General features: G+C 45.0%; 1 protein-coding gene across 1 annotated transcript; it reads right to left on the bottom strand.

Annotated features, from left to right (window-relative positions):
• Positions 1 to 472: 472 nt before the first annotated feature.
• Positions 473 to 17,554, bottom strand: LOC310922135 (heat shock factor protein 3-like; the record flags this gene model as incomplete). Its single annotated transcript, XM_083882533.1, has 13 exons — positions 473 to 3,010; positions 3,594 to 3,660; positions 4,501 to 4,566; positions 5,133 to 5,238; positions 7,119 to 7,364; positions 8,160 to 8,293; positions 8,575 to 8,656; positions 9,086 to 9,147; positions 9,787 to 9,862; positions 10,717 to 10,841; positions 14,405 to 14,532; positions 16,166 to 16,274; positions 17,411 to 17,554. The coding sequence occupies 13 exons, from the start codon at positions 17,552 to 17,554 to the stop codon at positions 2,679 to 2,681; spliced, it is 1,677 nt and encodes a 558-aa protein (XP_083738659.1). The 3' UTR covers positions 473 to 2,678.
• Between the last annotated feature and the right edge of the window lie 338 nt (positions 17,555 to 17,892).

Genomic DNA, 17,892 nt, shown 5'->3' with positions numbered 1-17,892 from the left:
AAACTGCAATGCCCATGGTGCCAGTTACCCTGGGCAGAGTCTGCACAGGGGTGCCAGATCTGGGGTCTGCCTGATGCTACAGATGATCTGGGCTGTTCCATTTCTTTCTATGATCTCCAGTGAATGTTTTCATCCATACCTTATGGAGCTGAGGGCCTTTCCTACTGGAGTCTATGGAGAACATGTGCACTACATCTGGTGTATTTTTCAGCACACATGGTATTTTGAGCTTTCACATCAACCCTTTTGAAAAACCAGTCCCAGGTGCTGTTCTCCCAGGCTCTGGAAACAGACACTAGGCTTTCCTCATCACCCTAGTTATTCCTGAACCAGCAGCAGCTGCATCATGAGACCATGTCCCAGGAGCATGAAAGCTCTTAATTCTGGAAAAATCAGTAAACAGGTTTGGGAAACATTGGCAGACAGGAACACACAAAGAATGTACAAGAAACACAGTGATCTTTTTGCAGTTCTTGAGTTTAATTACTTCAGCATGTGGGTTTTTCTTGTTATTCAGCCTTCCCCTTTCCATTGCAATCTTTCCTAGGAAAGTTGCACAAATACTTTTCCCGGACCTGTACATAAACCAGACACACAGATGCACCAACTTTTTTTTTTTTTTTGCAATTTTCTTAAGCCTTGGTTTCTTAACTTCTTAAGAGAGAAAGTACATTAAAAACCCATGATGCACACAGACCCCATATGTGACAGTGAGATGCGCTGAGGGGAGAGGACTCCAAGACAGAGGAACACGACACTAATCCATGACAGAAATTACAGTCCAACCAGCACAGGGAGTCAGAGGCACAGATCAACCTCCCAAAGAACTCTGTTGTCTGCATGGTGCTGTCAAACAGCACACCAGAAAATCCTGATTTTCACTGATTCACTCTTGGCAAAACTGTGGCCTTTGTGAAGGAATTAACAAACCAAATCTGACCTGGGACAGACGCAACATGCTCACCTCCCCCTCTCCCTTCAGCTCATGAAAACTTGGGACTATTCAGCCCTTGGCTTCAACAAGTCAGCGAAAGAAAGACTGTGAAGGCTTGAATAAGACAAACTTGACAAAGGCAATTCAAAAGATGGAAATGAGAAGGGTCATAAGGTAAGAACAGGTACAGAAGCACAGAAATAAAACGACACTGAAGGTGTTACTCAGGAGCAGGACCTTCTTCTGCAACTCAGATTTGACAGTGAAGCACAAATCCAATCAAGTCGGGCCAGCACAGGTAACATGTATTATCTAGCAGGCTTCAGAATATCTACCTTCTCGAATATAAGAGCTCAGCACTTATTAGTTCAGGAACAATAGAGAGAACAAAGCCTGCAGGTAGCCTGAATTCCTAAAACTGGAAAAAAATTAAAGTAACTGTGCTGGTAGGAAATATCAGGTGATATTATCCAAGGGGGTTTCTGCCTGCATCCAGGCCTCTTGCAGCCCCAGCAGTTTGCTGTCACTTCAGCATATAGCAGGTTTGTGTGGGCTGGTGAAGCTGTGACATGCTTGGTACTAGCACACAACTTGCTGCTGCTCCACTGACACTGGGGCTGGGCTCTACAGTGCAGCTGGTCAGAGAACTTGGGAAACAGTGCCAAAAGAAACTTTGGGGTAAGACTTTTTTGTGAAGTAGACACTAGTTTATGTAATTCATTGTCAAAAGACTCAGATGCATCAGGATTAATTTGGCTTTAAGAATCCATGGGCAGAAACTGCAGTGTGAAACCTGGTGTCCATACAGGGGCAGGGAACAATAGCTGCTACCAGCACAGAGATAGCTTAATGTGACACCCTGTGTCAGTGCAAGGCACTCCAGGACTCCCCTTCTCATTTTAGGGACAGCTGCTGGCCTTTTCTAAACATGAATCAGTCCTACTGACCATCTCCAAGGACACACGACCTGTGAACTGGGGGCAGGTTACCCCGGAACTGCCATGCAACATGCATGAGAAATCAGCGCTACACAGGGGGGCAAGCACTTCCTACCACAACTTCTACAATCCAGGGCAATGGATGTGTGCTAGCATGTTAAAAAATAATACTCCACAGTAAATGTCATTTTCCATAGGAAAAATGTTCCCTATACCTAGGAGCAAATCTAGGAGTACGAAAGTAATCTAAGCAGATGCAAACAATTGTAGCCAGTAACTATCAAAAAAGAAATCTCAAATTAAAAACAAAATTTTAAAACAACTTAATTCCAAACGCTAGGCAAGCCATCTATTGAAGCAGGCTCTCCAAACAGTAAAACCCAGATTTAAAATATTATACACCACATTACTATCCAGCTAATAAAAAACAAGCACCACCCCACAAAAAAAAAAAAAAAAACAAACCAAAAAAAAAAACAACCCAGCCAAACTTTACAAACAGGATACAAACAGATTCCCTCTTGCAATAAGAATATTGGATAAAAAGTTATGGAATTCACTGTGGTATGTTTACAGGGTTGTTGTTCTTCCCCTCTGTCTGGTGCCTTCACTCCATCAGCTCTTGTTGTTGAGCTTGTATTCAGTTCCCCCAGATGTGCTCCCTGCTTGCAGCAAGAGAACTCCCATTAGTCTGCACAGAGCAAGGTCCCCAGGAAGCAGGAGAGGACCGAGCTTACACTTCTTGCTGCTCCACTCCTTTGGTGGTTATTCCATAGCACTAAGCCGGTTACAGATGTTCTATGAGTTCAAGAAATTTCTATCTCAGAGGCCTCATCTATGAAGTTAGCAACAGGACTGAGAAGCAGGAGTGGAAACAGTTTATACTCTCCATTCCCATCTTCTGAGAGGAGAGGCAGATCACCCATTCCCAGAGTGTCCAGAGGCTCGGCCTGGCTTGCTGGAGCTGCAAGTGGCACAATGGTTCCACTGGCTGATGGAGGCTGGAGAGCAGGTTTCTCCTCCAGGGGAGGCAGCAGAAAGTCTTTTGGATCGTCCACCTTCCCTGCAGCTTCACCTGAAGGCAGCTCTTCAAATAAGGAAAGCAGAGGGTTGGCCCTGTACTGGATCAGCTGCATATCTGAGGGAAAAACAAACAGTTCAAACTGTTTCACCAACTGAAGGCTCTTATTCAAGTCAAGGAAACCTGGAGAGGTTGCTTCAAACTTGGTGCACTACAGGAAAGCCCAAGCTGGATGGGGACAAACCCTACACCCATGGCTGTCAGAGTGAAGCCAATGCCCCTATGCCTGGAAACATCAGTGCCTGAAGCCCACTCCAAGCCCCTGACTCTCACAGCATGCAATGGTAGCACTGCAGTGGTAACCTGAGCAGCTCTGCCTTTGGGAGGATCACAGCCTGTGTAGGAGATACTGCCACAAGGGCATTTGTAGTTCTGCTCCCCACTGTGGCACTCATGTCATGTTTCCATGTGAAAAGGGACACAGGACGGGACCCATGTTTTCTATGTGAAAAACCACAGGGCACAGAATGGGCCTTTTAAGACTTAGGCACAGCTTCAAGATCAGTGAAAAATCACAGTCTTCACAGAAAGCTTAAGACCAGACCAAAGGAGATATTATAGGCTACAACAATTCCATTTCAATATACAGTTTTCAAAGAGTGTGGAGCTGCCACAGTGCTCAGTGTTCCTTCCTGCCCACCTTTGCTTCCTGCTGTTTCCCTCTCACTTGCTCCTAGACCTTCAGTGCTCTCTGCCAAGTTTGCCATCTGAAACAAAGCAGACAGAGAGTCAAGACAGAATGCTTAACAACAAAATGGAAGTCTTTACTGACTGGTTAACAGAGTTAGATGTGAAAGGAGGAGGGAAGAGAGATGGAGCAACTGAGCAGTGAGCCTGCCATTGCACACAAAGGCCTACACACAGGAGCTCTCAGAAGGAGGCACAGTGAAATACAGACAAACTTAACTTACTAAACTAAACAAGCTTCTGACTAGCAAATATTTGTTTTACCTTCCAAACCAGAAGTTTTATTATAATTGGTCTTGTTGGAGTAAGTTAAACATGATTTCATCATGTAATTGAATTTTGCAGGCACTGCTTAAACATAGCTGCATTTTACATCAGTTATAGTCAAAGTGCTTCTTACTGGGAAATCCTAGTTTAAATATTATTTCAGGACTACAACAAAAATAACACTTGCAAGGGTATTTTTAATAGTATGAATCAATTTTAGGAACTGGACCAAGAGAAGTAAGTTTGTGCTGAACTTCTGTGTATCTTCTGAGGAAATCCCATAGAGCCATGTTCAGAACAACTACAGTGTATTGCATTACAATTTTTACTTAGTACTTTTCCATCAGTCTTCAGACAGGCATTTCAAGTGTATGACTGCACTAGGAATGTAGGACTGGAAATTATCTTGAGATCACTCAAATTCCAACATGCCAAAACTGATAATTAAAACACTGGAGTCAGCTGGATGAGATGAACGAGCAGTGTCACCCTGTGCCATCAACCCTGTTCCCACCCATGAGTTGCATCAAGCAAGATTCAACTCCCAGCATCACATTTGTCCTCCCCACCACAGAAGTAAATCTTCCTCTTACATTTTCAATACCAGGGGGAGTTTCCATCAAGCTCATATCCAGGGCTGGCAGCTCCAGATTAAATGTCTGAAAATAAAACCAGACCATATGTCAACTAATAAAGTTCTTGAAATAAAACTGCAGAGAGCTCCTAAAAGGACTGCAGGACCCAGTGTGCTGCTCCTTCCACTGAAGCATGGGGACGGTGGCACCTCCATGGGCCTTCAGCTGGGAGCTTCAAGTTGTGGCAGTAAACTGAGGTCACAGAAGGAGAAAAGGTTACCCTATTTCCCAGTGATTCCAGGAATACAGCTAAGTTTCACTCCATATTATCCATATCATCCAGTTGAATCAAATACACAGTCAGGATGTGATGGTATGTGATTAGGCTGGAGAAGTGAGGCAAATTGTTTCCTTTTTTTTCCTTTTCTTCAGTTCTGTAGAACAGGAATCCTGTATGACCTGGGAAAGGCTCCCAGTATTACCCTGTACACTGTGAATACCTACAAATCAATTTGTAACTATTTGCTTTTCAAGATGTTCCCAACTCTCACCCATTACAACATAGAATAAACTAGCAGCATTTCATGACACAACCTGAGCATGAATTCTGAGTATTTCTCAGAAATGAGAAATAGTGAGAAGACACTCACATCGCTGAACGCTTCGGCACTGAAGTTGTACTGTTTCCCTGACAGCATTGCTTGGAGCTCTTCAAGGCTGGCATCAATGCAGTTCAGAAAATCCTGAATTTCCTCTCTAAAAAGACAAAATTACATAGCACTGTAAGGCACAGGTGGCATGCAGGGCCTTCTCTTGCCCCACAGGGCAGGCTGCCTACAATCCAGAATAGCCAAATGGATGAAACTGCATTCCTGTATCACCTTTCACTCCAGCTCTTTGAGGTACAGGAACAAGAAAGACTACCTGAAAAGCAAGCACAACTACAGCTATGAGGTCAAAAAGCAGTTCCTCCTTCCATACCTACTTCCTCCCTCATTTTAGTATCTGGTGAATGTTCTCAGATCCTAGCCTGTACACTAATATCTGTTTAAACAAAGGTCCAATGGTTTTGCCCTGGGACAATAAATGATAAGCAAAGGGCTGGAAATAATCTGGGCCTGAAGGAACTTATCCTAGGGTGGCTTTATGATGCTTGTATCCCTAATCGTCTGTTCTGTTGATGTTGGATATTGTGTTCTGTACCTTTAAGACTGGTTCTGAGAGCAAAGCGGGGAGAAAGAGAAGCACGGAGTTTGTTTTCAGAAACTGCACTCACTCCTCCGCATTCCACTCCTGGACTGTGTTGTCTGCAGCACGGACAGACAGCGGGACAGAGATCTCCTTTGCTTTTAGTTAATTTTTAGCTAGCTGAGGCAGAGAAGTTCCCTGGACTGTTTTTTTTCTTTCCTTTCCTTTTTCTTGGGACTGTTTAAACCTGCTCTTGACTGAAAATCCAGAAGAGCACTGGGAGCTCACACCTGTGGCCCACCAGGGCCCAGGAGGGCATTTTCCAGTGCCGGAGGGACTGATAAGAGACTGAGCGAGCCAAGCTACACTCCACAACAAGGACTTTCTGGGTTTGCCACCTCTTCGGACAGTGAGAGGTTTTATTGTTTCATATTATTCATTTTTGTGCTTGTGGATACTTTGATTGTTAAATAAATAGTTTTTTCCACTTTTCTCCAAGGAAATTTTTCCCAAACCAGTTGGGGGAGGGGCCACTTGAATTTGCTATTCTGGAGGGATCCCATTCAGAACTTTTCTTCCAGATTTGCCCTAAACTAAGACACCTACCTACTTTGAAACATTGGCTTGTTGCCAAACTGGACATGTTTCCAGGGACAGTGGGCAGGACATGAGGGACAGTGAAGAACCTGAGAAGGCAGCTGCAGGCACAGCACCCACACTGCATGTCTTGCTATGCCGTGAGGTGCTCCTGTACTGAATTCCCAGCACTGAGGAACAAGCAGTTCCAAGGCACTGCCCCACATCCTGCAGTGCCCAGGAAGAAATATACACTAGGGCCTTCAGACCATATGAGTGCTGGGACACCATCCCAGACCCTCCTACCTGCTGCTGACCACAGTAGAAGAGCTGTAGGAGCAAGGGTTAAAGCTTTGTCCTCGATACAGCTCTCCTGCAGCCACAGTGGGGTGGGAACCCACAGCCTGCACCCCTGATCCAGGGCTGTGTGATCTAACAGGGCACATGGGAAACAGCTTTGTACAAATGAGGAGCAGAGAAGGAAAGAACAGTGAGATGACCACCAGGACAATCCACATCCAGGTCCCAGGAACAAAGTGCCCACAGTGCCTGCCCGAGATCAGTGCCCTGCATCTGCTGCTTGGCAGCACCTGGCAGTGACAGCAGTGGGCTGATGGGACACGCTGACAGATGCACCAGCAGTCAGGCACATGTGTTACTATAAAGGCAAGAGGGCATTTGCCCTTTTTCAATGTCTGATGCCAACACTTGGCTTTTTCAAGCCCTGGTAACAAAGGTGCAGAGAATTCACTTCGTCAATGACAATTCAAAAGCTAATTCCCTATGTTCTGCCAAACAACGCACCCTCCAAAACTCTGATAGGATCCCACAAGGTGACAACAGCGTAACACTTTTCAGAAACAAGTTAATACCTGTCCAGCAAAGGATCATTTTGGTTTCCAGAGCTGCTCTCATTTAAGATGGAGTCAATTACTGACACGGGGTCCTCTGGAGCATTTGGCTGTGCAGTGTGGAGCTCCACAGCAGCCATGCCTATTTCACCGGATTTGTTGACATCGTTTATAGGAACTGATGGGACAGGTTCTGCACAATTTAACTCACTTGGCTGTGATACTTGAGAAAGAGGTAAGCCAGGATCCAGAGCTGCCTGTGGCTCTCTAAAATGTGACCCAAACAGAAACAACACACAGGAGAATTTATCAACTGCATTACTACACATTTCAGGTTTAGTAGATCAAATCTTAATAAGATTAGGCCAGACAAGGATTCAAGTAACAAACTGGTCTTTAGAAAAAGCAGCAAAGTGGCAGATGAAGAATCTCTTACTACAGCTTATACAGAGACCATGTAATAGAGCAAAACACCTCTTTTTCCCATGCAAAAAGCAGCAATATAGTATATAGGAATTAGGCAAGAGGGAAAGTCCTAACAGACAGACTCTGGAAAGAAATGATTCCAAATCAGTCCATATTTCCCTCTGGGTATTAACAACTAAATGGGTTTTCAGTAAAATCTGTTGCCACACAGAGAATGCCTTCCCTAGGATATGCTTAGTGAGAGCAGTATTGCAACTGGAGATAAAACTATACATCTTGATTTGTTAGCAATCTATATACATTTTGGATTATTAGAAACCTATATATGCATTCAGGTCCCTGTTCAGTTGAAACGTCAAGTATGTGTTCGCCTGTTGAACAGACAGAAAAGCCTCAGCAAATTAAACCTGCAATGCCCATCAGCCTGACAGGCCTCTAGGGACTCCTGAAGAGACATGAGCTCTGACAATGACCAATGCTATATGCTGTAGAAGGAGAGTCTACAACAGGCCTGTCATGCACAAATGGACATTCAGAGAGACATTCTGTGTCCTAGAATCCAGATGGATCCCCAAAATTAACATAACTACCCAGTTAACAACCCAGGCATAAATACTTCATATACTTTGGACATACCTGGCTCTGCCACTTGTGTGTGCCACAGCAAGGAAGCCATTGGTGGCATTTTCCAGGGTGTCAGTGATATCTCGGATTATCAGACCTGTACCATTTCCATCCTCTTCATCTGCACTATGTTCAGAAAAAGCCATCTGCAGATACAGCACAGAATGAGTAAACCACAGGCTCTGACTTTCTTTTTTCATACTGAAGCCCCATTCTCCTTGCAGCTTCTCTTTCCTGTTCACATTTTATCTGTAACCAGTTGCACTGATTTGTATAATTTTACAGCCAGAGTGTTGCTCTAAAGCTGCCCGTTACAAAAGGGAGAGCATTTGATTACCAGGTTAGGGTATTTGTAACTATAAGGAAGACTGATATCACTGTGTATCATCCTGTCCAACACACTACCTATGTCCCTGGGGAGACTTACAGCTTGGCCACTCTCCACAGGGATGCGGACATACTGACGACTGTACTTGGAGGGTGAAGCACCCACAGCATCCGTGAGAGACCTGAGACAAAGCACAGCTTTAGTACATCCTGACTGCCAGAGGGAAGAGCTGCAGCAGTGCCAAAGACAGGCAGTAATGGTAATCATTCTTGCCCTCCCAAGAAGCCTGGCTTTTGGGAACGCATGTCAGGAAGGGTCCTGCAGGCAGCCTGTACTACACACACACTGTGGTTTGGAAGAAGTCAGTCACGTGCACGTTTTGAGATTTACCATTTCTGATAACTGTGCCCTTGGGAATTGAAAGCGTATAGAATATTCTCTTCCCATTCATTTTAGTGATGAGGAAATACTTATTTTGTGCTTGACTGAACTTCCATCAGCTTTCTCAAGTTTGAATATACAAGTGATAAAAATACCTGTCATACAACAGAGACTGATTTATCCCTACAATTGACATCTGACACTGATCTGGGACCTATCAAGTAATTACCTTTTTCTTTTGACCCCAACAATATAATTTCCTCGCATCAGACTTAGTATAAATTGAAGAATCTAAAAAGGAAAAACAAAAGAAAACCAAAACCAAGTGGTCAGCATAGCAATCCTACATTAAATTCTTAATTCAGATTTTACTATAAAATGATATAGTTATATAACAGAAATTAACAGGTACTTTAAAAATCCATTTGCAATTGTATCTTAAAGAACAAAGCAAGAGTTACAAACTGCATAGAAAAATTAGCCCACCTGCACAGGCTTTTTTTTTGAAATGCAATGTAATAGCACAAGTCACTAGAGGATTCCAGACCAGAAACAGCTGAGGAATAAAACAGAGATAAATCTTTCCAGCATGTAAGCTCCTACAGTTTCTGCGTTCCAAGTTCCCTTCTCAAGTGGTCTAAGTGACCAGACTCCATTCCATATGCCTGCAATCTCAAGTTCTGGGCTCCTGTTACCATGCACTGTCTCCACACACTGACATCCTACTATGACTTTTCCTTAGTGCTTTGCTCGTGGTTCTTTACTGTGCTACTTCTGGGACACTCAGGATCTGTGAACATTTTCTTTATGCTGTATTAATACAGCCTGTTCAGCTCTGTGTCATTTGTCATTCTACATAAGCAAAGAATGCCATGAAGTATCACAGAGGCAGGAATAAGGATGGTAGCACTGAAGATGCTGCAATGGTACCTTAGACAGCAGCTTCTGTTGTTGACTGTGCTTCTGCCTTAGAACTGCCACTTCTTTCCACAGGGCCTTATTTTCTCTGCAATGCAGAATAAATCAGAAGACAGAGGATGAACAGAGTTTACTTTATATGCTCTAGTTTTACAGCTTTTAAACTTTTAGAGTACCTTGCAGAACCAATGGCAACATTCCCTCTGTGGGTAACTAATCCTCAGTTAATTCAATCCACTAGCATAAACTCTAGGTTAACTCCATTTTCCATCAGCAGCAACAAACACTCAATAAAGACACCCTCATCCTCTGCTGCTCCACCAATAATCTTGATCTGAGGTATTCCTTCAAAGCGTCAAAGCTGTTGAATAAGGACTTTGTGCTACACTCAGTCTGTTTCCAAACACTGATAGCCTTGGGACAGATCTAAAGGTGGTGTTCAAGGGACTTGGTTATTTTTTTTTTTAATGAACAGAGAGAGAAAGGTATCTCCTGAACTCTGGTTGATATCTGCTGGCATACCAATGACCTGAATGAATTACCAGTGCCTATATGAAGGGGATCTGAGAGAACAGAGATGAAGATGTGTAAAGTCCACTTCCAATTAGAAAGAAAACAAAATACCAATTGTCCCTCACCGCATCTAACCCTGTTTGTATTCAAAAAATTAAATGCTCTTATTGACCTAAAAAACTACTACAGGTGCTGGCAACCAGAGTGAAATCTCAAGGCAGCCAACAAACTCCCAGTCTAAATCTCCAGTCTGTAACTGAATTACAAAACCAAACAAGATTCAGAATGTTGTGTGGGGTAGAATGGGGATTCTTAGGAATAAAATATAGCTTCACCTGTTTCCAGGTCAAATGAAACCCATATTTAGCCAATCTCCATCAGATACAAGCAACATTCAATGTATAAGCACCCCGAAACAGCCGAGTCTACCTCTTCATGTTAGCCAGCCTGATATCCATGTTGTTCTGCTGCTCTCTCATCTCCTGCACCTCAGATAGGACTTTGTGCAAATCTTCTGTGCAGACCTTGAGATCCTCAGTTCTCACTGCAGACACCTAGAATAGGTACACATGCTTTACTACAAACAGTGCATACTCCTTGCTGCAGGGAGAGTGCAGTCAGTCTGCAGGGCAGGACCAAGCCCCATTAAAAGACCAGGTAAGACTGCAATTCTTACATGGCACAAAACACCATAACTGCTACAGGTGACAATCCTTAGGACAGGCTGCACTGTATGAAAAAAACAAGATGCCAATGAAACGTGAGATTAGCACTTTGTACCTGGACACAGTAGATTCATTACTGTAATTCATAATAAAAACCACTGATTGCAAAGGGCTTTCCCTGGGGGTTCTCTGCCAGGCCTGGTGACAGTTTGCCCTCTAGTGTCACAGAACAAACATCAGCCAAAAAAATCCCACAGCTGATAGTAGAAGAACAAGATGATCATATTCCTTCTAGGTGTGGGTAAATCTGCCAGCAAAGGAGTAACAAATTTCCATTAGGTTACTGGGAGATGAAGGCATCTAGTTAGATGCATCCTACTCAATCTGAAAATTTATCCCACAGTAGTTGAATTGCAGATTCCCCTATTGGTGTTTACCACCACTCTGCTCAGTGACATTCCAAAGTTATGGAGACTTGTCTGCAGAAAGAAGAGTCCAAACTGCTATTCTGCTCACAGAACAATCTGTGAATGCTGCTACTTCAAACGATAGTGGAAGAGCCATCAGAGAGCAAAAGGTTCACCATCTCCTTCCTGCACTTCTATATTAAATATTTTCCAGTTTGTTGGGATAGATGAAAGTTTGACAGGAAAGTTTCACAGATATGTAAGTTTAGCAGAAGGCTCTCTGAATGTGGAACCTGAAAGTGGAATAGAGATAGAAGCAAGTTTTGATATAGAAGAATAAAAGATATCTAAATTAAGGATTGCTGAGCCAGTCATTAAGGACAACTAAGAAAGCAAAGGTTAAGTCAAGTTGGAAAGAGGTTTTATGGCTAGAGCAAAGGATATGTTGACCAGAAACAAAGATGTTTTTAGCAAGCAGAAAGAGGTCTCAAGAAAAGCAAAAGATACCATAGGCAAACAAAAACATGTTTTTACCAAGTAGAAAAAAGGTCTAAAAATTTTCCACTGCAAGAAAACAGAAAAACAACTTTAAGCTTAAAATGTAACATACTAACTCAATGTGATTGGATAGTACTAACCATATATAGTAATAATAGTAGTTATGATAGGCTATAGGTGAATGTAAAGGTATTGTGTATGATGCTGATTGGTTTTTAAGATGCTCAGTAAAGAAAACTATATAATGCATTGTAATCAGAGCTAAAGTGGCTTCAGGTGTCACCTATAAGCTGATGCTGACAGCTATAGGCTTGGCTCTGTTACCCACAACCCATGACTGCTGTGACTTCAGTCTATGAAATACACAGCACCTTTAAAGAGCTGCCTGGAGTCCCATATCTCTCGTTCAGGCTCTTACACCAGTTCCTTCAGCAATTCTCTCTGCAGCACAAGCATTGTTGGCTGCAACACAATTCAGGATTTTGAAAAAGACATCACATGCATGTCTGAATGACACATCCAGGTTTTGTGGGCATCATTTTGAACATCATTTTGCCAAATACTGACTGTAATTGAGCCACATGGAGTCATACCAGTTTCTCTCCCAACCTACAGCCTGCTGAGTTTTCTTTTTACTCTGCTAAATTCCAAGGAGGGTGTGAAAGCACCTCATGTGGATTCCAAGGGGGAGGTGAAAGCACCAGTGTGGGATTGGCCTGCTGAGGTGTGAAATAACTTCTGTGCAGATTGGCTCACACATCTTGTCTTCCAAAGGGGAGTGGAATGGTCAGAAATGAACCTACAATGTTATAAACCAACATCCCATCCCTTTGTGCTGGAACAGACCACAGCTGTTGTGCAATCACTTCTCAGACATGACTGCTTTCTTGACACAATCCCATGGTGCAAAGGATGGATTGAAGGGTCTGACAGTTCTCCTCCCTGTCTGCAGTCTAGATGCTTTGCTGTTTGCTGCAGTTAATAACTTATGCTAATGTACACAGGGTTCATCCCAAATGGAATTCAAGGCTGTCTGATTTCAGCACACCACCTCTCTCTGGGAAGACAACCAAAAGTTGCAGAAAGTGGGTAGAAATTCTAAATGCAGCTAGCTAGCCTCCAAAAAAAAAAAAAAAAAAAAAAAAAAAAAAAAAAAAAAAAAAAAAGGCCAATATAAATTCTGCCCAAGTACAAGGAACTGCTCTTCAGAGTCCCCAACTGGCTAATCAGGGTGTCCAGTCCTTGGGTGCTGAGGCACTGGCACAGGCTGCCCCATCCCTGGTTGGATGGAGCTTGGAGCAACCTGGTCTAGTGGGAGGTGTCCCTGCCCATGGCAGTGGGTGGAATGAGATGAGATCTAAGGTGCCTTCCAACTCAAACTATTTTGGTATTCTGTGAAGACACACAGGGTATCTGCACATCAGCAGAGCTAAAAGTGAAAGGGAGTAAGTAAACCAAGTCCTGCATTCAAACCTGCAGTCCTGATAGAGGCTTGAAATACAGTTTACAGCCAATACTGGAATATAGCCCCATTCCAGGTAGTAAAAGAGTAAGAAAATTAATGACTGTTTTGCAAAAAAATCACTAACATTTCCTGTGCAACAAAGAGCATCTTTCACCAACCTATTCAACGCTTCATATGAATGTCCTTGGCACTAAGCAGAGCTTTTGTCTTTCCATCTAGAACACTCCACCCAGTGCACTACCCCTGGGACACATGGTGCCACACCTGACATCACCGTGCGCCTGCCCTGACAGGCATGCATACTGGGACACGCCAGTCACAGCAGCGCGGGGAGCGCAGGCCCAAGCCAGAGCCACTCAATTCTGGCTCCAAGCAGGGGCAGCTCAGTGAAGAATCAATCCAAACATAATTGTGGCTCTCCAGCCTACCCTGGGCTTTTATTACCCTGAGGAATGCAGCCACACCTGATGACAGACTAAAGAAAAGATTCTGCTGTTCAAATGTCAATGTGATGTATCATTATACTCTTCTTCAGGATATTATGGGCTGTAATGTGCCAATAGAGGATAAATATCCGTGCAGAAACAGGTCAGACAAGGCCTGAATGTACAAAAGAAAAGCAGAAAAGGCTCATAAGGATGTAGCTTAGTGGCAACACAGTTTTGGAAGAGCAATATAATTTACGCAAATTCATCCAAGTGAACTGGTTACTGATGATCTTGCTAATTTTTAATGCATGCCAAATGGGAATTTTGCTTCTTTCACTTTGTGCCTTTCTCAGAGTTGGAGATGCTGACAGAACTGTAGACCATGCTAAGCTACAATCAGGGATATGAACTCTGTGGAGAAGGGCTGTGGTTTGATGATGATGCAGAACATGGTCCTACCCCAGTTCATGACCAAGAGCAGAGCAGGTTTTGTCTAAGCACCGGCACAGAGGCCCAGTCAAGCACCAGCCTGGCATCATGAGGGAGTTACCTTGGATCCCATGGTATTTGCTGGCTGTGTTTGAAACATCCATATGTGCTCCTGATAAGCCACTTTTCATAACTAAGTGAAGTAAATATGTGTTTAGACTATACCTTGCGCTTGATGTTTTCCAGTAAATGTGCCTTCCCTTGCTTGAAGAAAGGGTGCTGGAACTCAATGACTGAACTTTTCTCTGCTGTAATGATACCATTCTCCAGAGCAATCACCTTCCTGAAACCATCTGTGGAGAGGAAATCAACAAAGGCATTTCTTCCAGTCGAAAGCTGACTCGGAATACATACAGCTTAAGAAAAGTCTAACGCTACCAAAACACCCAGTGCACTACAGTTACTGGGAGGAGAAACTACGAAAAACAGCCAAGGTAGCCTTTCTTGGTGCTCCATGATTTCATTGCTCTGATCTTCACAGCTAGAGAATATGTCCACAGTACCACTCCCTGCCTTTGGCAGGCTGCACACACAGCTGCACAGCAGAGGCCAGTGTGTGTCCGTGGGCAAGACAGCCATGGCCAAACCATCACAGCCATGTACAAACCTTCACAACAGTTAGTTAGAAATGAGATTTATTATGACATGTTGAATAGAATCATGTCCCAGTGGATGCAGAGTAATGGTACACTTTCCCTTTTATCCCTGACAACTACACATCAAATGCTGTCATGTACCACCATGGTCTACAGAATAAAGCAAGGCAGAGAAGTTAGTTACTTGCCTGCCTATGCAAACACCCGCAGCAGAGCACCTTCTTCATACTAGACTGCCTGCACAAAGTAAGATATTCCCAGTTCTATTTCCATCACTGCTCAAACACCACAGGGTAGATGCATGATTCAGCTGACAGGCCAATCCACATCTCTCCTCAGTCAAGGTTTTAACACAATTAATGCACTCCAACGATTATTAGAAAACCAGGATAGATCCGTCAGGAAAAGGAGGCTGCCACAACATTGTATATCTACATAGGAATATTTGCTTTTTTCTTTTCATTTATCCTGGCTACAAGGGAAGAGAGGATTGCTTCTTTGGATTATCCTCTGTCACTCAAGTGATGGATCTTACAAACACAAGCACACAACATGAACAGAAGCATCTGTCCAGAGACTAAACAGATGTGCTATAGGTTACAAAACCTATACAGGCATCAGCTAGAGAGATCAGGCAAACCTATTGGGCAAGGACAGAGAGCTCCTCCCCGTCAGTCTGAAATTCTAAGGCAGCACCTCCTCTGCTGTTTGTCCCTCCACTGGTCCCAGAAGCTTCAGTAGTTATTCCTGTTGGTTGCTGCAGCCCTGCATGCTGCACTGTGCCCCTGAGCCACCCTCACTGCAGCCCCCTGGCTACGCTGTACATGTGCTATGCAATGCTGCCAAATGATGCTCACAAGTTGAGCAGAGAAAACATGATGAGAAATGTAGTCCAGCTTGGCCCATCAGCAGGACTGATCTGGTTCAAACATAGCAAAGCAGGCAAGAGCAGTGGTAGTCCCAAAATCCAGGCAATTTTTTTTCACATTCTAGATGTATGGGTGTACACACAGCTTCTGCTCCCCTGGGTATACACGTTTGCTGCAAGAGCTACGCTGGAGCTCAGGGAACCTCACACTACCTTTAGGCACCAGCACATATATTCTTACAGCTGTTACTCAAAAGGACTTGGAGCCAAAACACAAAAAGCAAACACTAAACCAAGCTCTACCATCAGTCTTTTCTTTCGCAAAGCAAACTTAAGGCCAGGGCTCAGGTTTTCAGGGATGAAAGAATTGCCAAGTCTGTTTTCTTGTTTAAAGAAATCCAAACCAAAGCCAAGTAGCTAGGAACTTGGCAGATAGAGTGTGTAGGAACAGCTGATGCTTACACATGTTGAGCTGCCGTATGAAGCTGGAGATATTGTTGTGTTTGAAGTACTTGGGGAGCAGCTCCTTGGCAAACCTCTGCTCATCCAGAATGCAGAAATTCTCGCCATTCTAGGAAATAAGCAGAAGTAACAGTTAGTGAATAAGCACAGCTTTTCTAAGGTGTTGCTCTTAAGTGAAGATCATAAATTAGCAGAGACTGTTCTGACAGCAGAGAAGGGCAAAAGACTTCACCAAGTGAACTGTCTGTGGGAACACTTGAGTACTTGAGACTGGACTAAAAAGTTTGAATTCAAAGACACAATTAAATGGAACACTTCTATTGAACAGGGAATTTTCTTAAAGCCCTGACACACCAATCTTAATCCAAAGCAAAATTGTTCTAAAACCCTGCTCCCTTTGTCCCCAGGAAACATAAGCATTGCACAAGCCAAATAGAATTCATGCTACTAAAGAGATTTCATCTCCCTTCATCAGTCTGCCCAGCTCCTGACAAGATTCTTCCATTGTACATGTTATGTCATCACTAAAAATAACCACATAACGTTGCTGAGTTACTGAAAGTTCAGACAACACAACCCAGCGGTGACCAGGGGTAAGTGTGACACCAGCAATGCCAGATTTATCATACACTCAAGATCAAACTTCCTGGAAACGGGAAGAGCTTTTTGCATCACTTTTATGTTGTTCATAAAGAGAACAAAAATACTGTGTTTCTTTTCATCTTTGCCTTTGTAAAGGGCAAACGACTGGGAAAAAAGTGAAGAAAAACCCTACGGATTCAAAGATGACAGGGAACAAAAATAAACACAGTGCGTGTCTGGGGTGTCTGGTCGGTGTGTCCGTGCCCTATGCCCGCGGGGCACGTCTCTGCTCCGGAAGGAAAATAGATAGTTAATGGCTCCTGACAGCGTCCTTTCACCACTCGGAGCTGCTGACCGGGAATTCGGGACTATCCTCCGGGGATGTGCCGCTGCGCCGGCATTGCCGCCGCGGGCCGCACGAGGTGGGGGGGGGGGGGGGGGGCTGAGCAACAGGGGAGGGCCCGGGCACGGCCCCGCGCACGCCGGTCTGTCAGCACCACCGCAAGCGGGACGGGGAAGCGGGCTCGGCACGCTCCGGGCAGCCGGGGTCCCTCCGCCACCGCCCGCCCGCCCGCAGGGCTCCGCAGCCTCGGCCCGGTGTCCCCAGCATCCTCGAATCCTTCGCGCGGGCCTCCCTGGGCCGGGCCCGAGCGGCCACCTCACCCTGCTCCAGCAGATGACGTCGTCGCTGTCTGGATCCTCCAGCAAGGCCCAGAGCTTGGCGAGGAAGCCGGGGACGGGCACGGACCCGGAGGCGGGCGCGGCGGGAGCAGCGGGGCCGCGGGACAGCGCGGGCGCCTCCCGCATCCTCGGACCGCGACGGGCCGTGCGAGCGGGGACGGGCCGCGCGAGCGGGGACGGGCCGCGCGACGCAGCGAGGGGTGGGGCAGCCGCGCGGAGCAGCTACTAATTAACAGAAGCCATCAAACCCCACCCCTCTCCCCGACGGCCGCGAGTGTGACTCTTGTTGCGCTCCCGGGGAAGCGCGCGGCCGCGTGACGTCACCGCACGCATTTAAAGGGGCCGCAGCCGTTGCGCCGGTGGGTTTTGGGGGTATTCGCCCGGTCCCTCCGCCAGTCCTGCCCAGTAGGTGGGTGCCGCTGGCCGCGTACCGCAGCTCTGCCTGCGCCTCAGCCTCCGCCCAC

Source organism: Zosterops lateralis, assembly GCF_965231275.1.
Source record: "Zosterops lateralis genome assembly, chromosome: W".
NCBI lineage: Eukaryota > Metazoa > Chordata > Aves > Passeriformes > Zosteropidae > Zosterops > Zosterops lateralis.
The sequence above is the reverse complement of the archived record's forward strand: the minus strand, read 5'-3'. Positions and strand labels throughout refer to the sequence as shown.